General features: G+C 43.1%; 1 protein-coding gene across 5 annotated transcripts in view; it reads right to left on the bottom strand.

Moving 5' to 3' along the window:
- Positions 1-830: 830 nt before the first annotated feature.
- The window catches only part of LOC135106798 (uncharacterized), a 124,051-nt gene continuing 118,881 nt past the window's right edge, over positions 831-6,000 (bottom strand). For 4 of the 5 annotated variants that reach the window (XM_064016115.1, XM_064016116.1, XM_064016113.1 and 1 more), the window contains one exon: positions 831-1,480. In XM_064016115.1, coding sequence (XP_063872185.1) covers positions 1,174-1,480 — 307 coding nt within the window. In that variant the 3' untranslated portion in view covers positions 831-1,173. The remainder of the gene's footprint in view (positions 1,481-6,000) is intronic. The other variant, XM_064016117.1, reaches the window with a different exon arrangement.

The following is a 6,000-nucleotide window of genomic DNA, read 5'->3' as shown; positions in this document are numbered from 1 at the left end:
GGAATTTGTCAACTGACATTTCTAATTTACTGGCATCAGTCATGTTTTCTTCAAAAGACGAATTAAGAACAAGGTGCCTCTGCTAGACACCCACTCGCTATCATTCCTCGTGGGATATTACCACTAATGTATGAATAATACTTCCTCCTCCTCTGATTCCTCCTTGTTATCGCTACTGTCACTGCCATCATTTCCTGAAGACCTCGGTTTTCTCTGTATAGTTCCTCCAGAGGCCGCAATGAAGATACGCTTAAGACTTATCAAGTGCAAGGAAACCTACCTACACATATATAACTTTCCTTTCTTTGTTTCTTTTTTTCTGTCATCTGTACTTCATTTCATTTTTTCCCCGTAAGCATTGGCTTGAATAACCTTCTTCCGTGATGTGGATTTACGCAAGCCATGTAAGGGAATTGATCTGTATCCATTATGGTGTTCCATCAGACACTTCGAACTGAGAAAGAGAGAAGAGAGAGAGAGAGAGAGAGAGAGAGAGAGAGAGAGAGAGAGAGAGAGAGAGAGAGAGAGAGAGAGAGAGAGAGAGAGAGAGAGAGAGAGAGAGAGAGAGAGAGAGAGAGAGAGAGAGAGAGAGGGAGGGAGGGAGGGAGGGAGGGAGGGAGGGAGGGAGGGAGGGAGGGAGGGAGGGAGGGAGAGAGAGAGAGAGAGAGAGAGAGAGAGAGAGAGAGAGAGAGAGAGAGAGAGAGAGAGAGAGAGAGAGAGAGAGAGAGAGAGATCCTAATTACTGTTAATTGCATCATTAAACTGTCTTTTATAAGAAGTTAATGTTTAAAAAATTGATGGCAATATCAATAACATTATGAGAAGTAAGCGAAGAATCGGGTCAATTTGTTTTCATTCCACACCGCCAGCCAGCTTCACTCTTCTCTCCATCTCTCTATAATACCTGCTCTCAAGGCCGTGCGATCTCAGGAACAACAGAAGGCCAAGCTGTCTTTGGGTCCATAGTGACGAATTTCCCGCTCATTTTATTCATCAGAGATGGGGATTCTCGTTACCTTGGGCCTCACCCTCTGCTGGATGTCTTGTTTATTCATTCTATAATACAAACATCTATCAAATCATATTACAGTTAAGCTGACTCCCTAACTTCTCGATCCTCTCCATCCGACATGAAGGCGTGGAAAGAAGAAATGTAGCCTAACCAACGGCAAGCTAACCCGCCGCTGTATCGGTGAATCTCTCCCAGGGCGAGGATAAAGCTGCAGGAGACGTCATATAGTCGGGTGCACAGTCTCTTGGGCACCTGTAATGCTGCCTGTAGTCGTGCGAACATTCATCCTTGGGACTGGTGGTTCTTACGAAGTCATCCAAACGATTCCACGAACACGAATAATCAAATTTCAGGTGACCCCTTGACCCCACAGAGAGGTTCGAGTGACGGTAGGAAGGCTCCACGAAGGACACGGTGCCGCCCCAGGACGATTCGGACTCGGTGCTGCCGCCGCTGCTTCCGATGTCCCTGAAAATAGTGAGAGGGATAGTATTAAATCTCCACATATCAGTCCAATAAAGTTTGATTAAATTTGCACTCTTGCTACGTCTTTTCCAGTGAAAAGGATAACCAAGCGGTGAAACAAACTAACAAACCACACACACACACACACACACACACACACACACACACACACACACACACACACACACACACACATACACACACACACACACACACACACACACACACATCCGTGCTCGAAACCACAAATAAGAATTAAGTGTTTGATAATAAACTCTCACTCCTTAAAAAGACCTATAATGCAAGTTTTATCCAATGAAAACACATGCTGCATCCTCCTCGTGGATGTCTTCCAGAGATACCTCCTCAAGAATCTTCACGAACAGCAATAAATCAGTAATACACTAATTAAGAGTATATTAAAAGGAAAGTCCATTAATTCTGGTCAAAGGCATGTTATAGGTTCCCTATATATAAGTACAAGGATTTTGACTAACTATGGCTTTCATAAAAACCACGAGCCACTCACACCTGATCAAAAACATGGACCATGCAAGTTCAAAGCAAAACTGTTATTTCAGAAGTGAAATATCTGACCAACAAAACATTCCCAAAATAGTAACAACAAATAATTTATCATAACAAACCAATCTTCGAAAAGAAAAAAAAAGAAAAGAAAAATAAGAAACATGAAGGTTACGTTCCTTACGAACTTGTTTTGCAAAACAAAATAAAAGAAAATAAAAGAAAAATAGTTAAGTCATCATATTTGCCGTGTGAGGAAGCCTTTGTGACGCGGCAGGAGAGGAGGCTCGCCGGGCATCGGGGTCGAGGCTTCGTGACGACACTCACAGAAATGGAAACCGTAGCCAGAGTAACGATGTCTGACCCTGAAGTGTGTGTGTGTGTGTGTGTGATTCACCAGGGTTGTGAAGATCACGCACTGCACTCCTGACCGTCAAATATACACTCCTGATCCTACGTAGATTAGAACTCTCGAGAGGTCAATATTTGGGCAAGGCTGAGGTCCTTCACACACCACATTTCATTTTGTTCAAGGAGAACAGTACGTGCTCATTCACCAGTAAAAAACAGACATTAAGCTACTTCTGTTAGAACACATACTATAATTAAGATAGACCAATAATATCATATTAAATGACAGAAAAAAGTATATATAGTGTATCATTTTATTTTCTCATGTAATGATTCAGGATGCAGTTGGAGAAAGATTATCATAAGAATAAGAAGTTAGGCATTCAAAGTTTTAAAGTATTCTGGTCAGATGCTCGAAATGTCAAAGGAAAACATTCAGAAAGACGGTGCAGAAATAAGAAAAGAAGGGGAGAGTGGCATGAGGTTGTCAGATAAAGAATGAAAAAATGTCAACAAGGGTCACACACACACACACACACACACACACACACACACACACACACACACACACACACACACGAAAAAAAAAAATAAATAAAAGGCGTGCAGGGTCATCCTTGGCCCTGCCTACACCACCTATGAAGAAGCCCTGACCACCCTGAGTCTGTCCAGACTATCCACCAGGCACCGAGAGGCTCTGGAGAAGTTTGGAAGGGGACTACTGCATCACCTACGTCTCAGAAACATGCTGCCTCCTGACGCGCCTCGCCCGGTCCGTGCCACCAGACACCACAAGATAACGCCCCTAAAAGCGCCGCGCGCGGACCGGTACAGACTCAGTGCGATTCCCACCATGGTGCGAGCCATCAATCAATAGTCCCTTCTAGATTAGACTTACCCTTAGGATTAATGTTCAGTATTTTCCCACCCCCTCTGTACATTTTCAGTTTGTTAACTGCCTACATAATAAACCGTTTATTATTATTATTATTATTACACACACACACACACACACACACACACACACACACACACACACACACACACACACCCACACACACACACACACACACACACACAGACACACACACACACACACACACACACACAGAGAGAGAGAGAGAGAGAGAGAGAGAGAGAGAGAGAGAGAGGTTGACCGACAGATACGAATGGAAATGGAGAAAAAGGAAAAGAAAAAAAAGTCATCGAATATCCAATCTCAGCTTTTGCTGCAAGTAGTAAAAAAATCGTTATAACCAAACAAAGGTTGGGCTTTATTGTGAAGCTTGTGTTCATGCCTTGCCGTTGCACAGCTTCAAGGTTGAGTATGTTTCAGTCCTCAGCAAATACAGACACACCCTTTGAATCAGCTAGGCAATTGTTACGTGTCATCAATTTGTCTCATATAAATCAGCTGCATACCTGTGATACTTTTTTCTTTCTAGTTACGTAATGGAGATAGATGAACAACGTCTACTCATATGAATGCGTCTCTTTTTTCACTCTTTTCAGATTCTGTGGTTTCGTCCTTTCCTCCCATCTATCGCATTCAACATTAAATGGAGTTCAACGCTCACAAGTTAAACGAAAGAATACGACTGAATTCAATTAAGCCATCCAAACCCACACACACACACACACACACACACACACACACACTTTTTCTCCTTGGCCCTCGTGACCTTCAGCTTCACCTGACGCCGTAATTGTTTCCTCTCAGCTCTGCATTGTGTCCCTCCTGGCCGTATCTCCCTAGCCATCCCTCCCGCCCATACCTTTCACTCACCTGCCTTCCCCACAGCCTCAACCCACTTTCCACTCCTCACCACTCACCCATTATTATCGAATCATCCTTTTTTTTTCTTCTTCTTTTTTAAGCCGTAAGGCATTTTTTTTTTTTTGTTATCGAGCTTTTTTTTTCTTCTTTCATTACCATCCAACCTTTGTCTTTCTCAAATAACCGTTTTCTCTCATATACTTCCTTCTCCTCCTCCTTTACTTCTTCTTTTTTCCTCCTTCTTGTTCTTGTTCTTGTTCCTCTTCCTCCTCTTCTTCTTCCTTCTCTCCTCCTCCTCCTCCTCCTCCTCCTCCTTCTACTCCTCCTCCTCCTCCTCTTATTCCTTTCTCTCATCTTCCTCTTAATTGTCCTCCACCCAGTGATTACACTATAATTAGTCCGGTATGTAGCACATCCCTCACTTATACGCCCACACACCGCCTTTCCCTCACTCCTCTCTCTTTGCTCTCTAAACTCTTCCACTTTTCCTCTACATCTGTTTCCCTCCATCCCTTCACTCTTGACCTTTCCTGCACCATACGTCTTCAACATAAGAAAAAAAAAATGAAGGCTAAAGCTTCTCTTACGCAAGAGGAGTTTTCAGCCGGCCGTGAAACTGTTGCCCAGTCACAGAACCTCTTGGGAAACACTGCCAAGGCTTCCCACCGTCGCGGACAAGGTTACTCGGGAATCGGGAGACGGCAAGCCAAAAAAAAAAAAAAAAAAAAAAATGTCAAGCATCGTTTCTATATACAGGAATTTTGGACATGTGCAACTTCCAGTGTAATTTACAGACATCTGGAGACAATGGCTCTTTAGGCTCTAATAATGCCGGCAAAGAGGCGATAAGGGAAGGAGGGAGCGCTTCCGTGCTATTGTTGTGATGGAGTGGTCCCCGCCCTGCCACTTGTAGAGGAGAATGGAGTCTTCCGCAAAAATGTTCCCATTACTTGGAGGCGCAGGGTCGGTAAGGGGATTCGCTGTGGAAATAATGAGCAAAATACTCCGGAAAATAAAGCAATATATAGTAAGGTGGAACAATATCTATGGAAAAGTGAATAATGTTGAGTCGTATACGTGTGTGTGTGTGTGTGTGTGTGTGTGTGTGTGTGTGTGTGTGTGTGTGTGTGTGTGTGTGTGTGTGTGTGTGTGTGTGTGTGTGTGTGTGTGTGTTTAGCCGCAAAAGATACAAAAAGACTGACAGGAAAACAGACAAGCACACATGGAAACATCAACTCTTTAACTTACATACATATAAAGAGCAAATGCAAATTATACTGAAAATTCTGTGTGCATTTGTTGGTTCATGTAAGCCAAACATAATAATATAAAAAGTAAAAAATAAAAAGTAATAACTAGACTAGTTTTTTTCAGCCTGTCAGGTAGGAAAAGGATCTGACCCCGCATGATTAACACGTGGTGCTGCTCCTTGACAGTGAGTGAGCGGTAATGGTGGTGGAAATCCATATGATCATCACGTCTCACAGGTAGCCCCACCATTTAAGTATTTGAAATACATCTTTATCTCAACCTCGCCTCAACTTTAGGTTTTCACATTGTCAGCAGCAGCTCATACAGCACTGCTTCTAGAAAGTAAATTATTTTGTTACAAGAAAATAACGCAATTCACCGCATATTTTGAGAGAAACAGACGAATCATCGTTGTTGTTCTTCCAAGGGTTATTTCCGCGTCAAGAAAGCAACTGCTCTTCCTTGTCTGAAGCACCTCTTTTGCAAACCTCGCGTTCTCTTGCTTCCTCATTTTTTTTTTCTCCTTCTTCAGTCTTACATGGCACAACTTCTGTTCACGTCCAAAGGTTCCACAGTAAGTCATGGGCAGCGTGCATGGGCATAGCGGGGCGCGCGGAAG

The sequence above is a fragment of the Scylla paramamosain genome, chromosome 14, assembly GCF_035594125.1.
Source record: "Scylla paramamosain isolate STU-SP2022 chromosome 14, ASM3559412v1, whole genome shotgun sequence".
Classification (NCBI taxonomy): Eukaryota; Metazoa; Arthropoda; class Malacostraca; order Decapoda; family Portunidae; genus Scylla; species Scylla paramamosain.
This window is presented reverse-complemented; position numbering and strand designations above follow the sequence as displayed.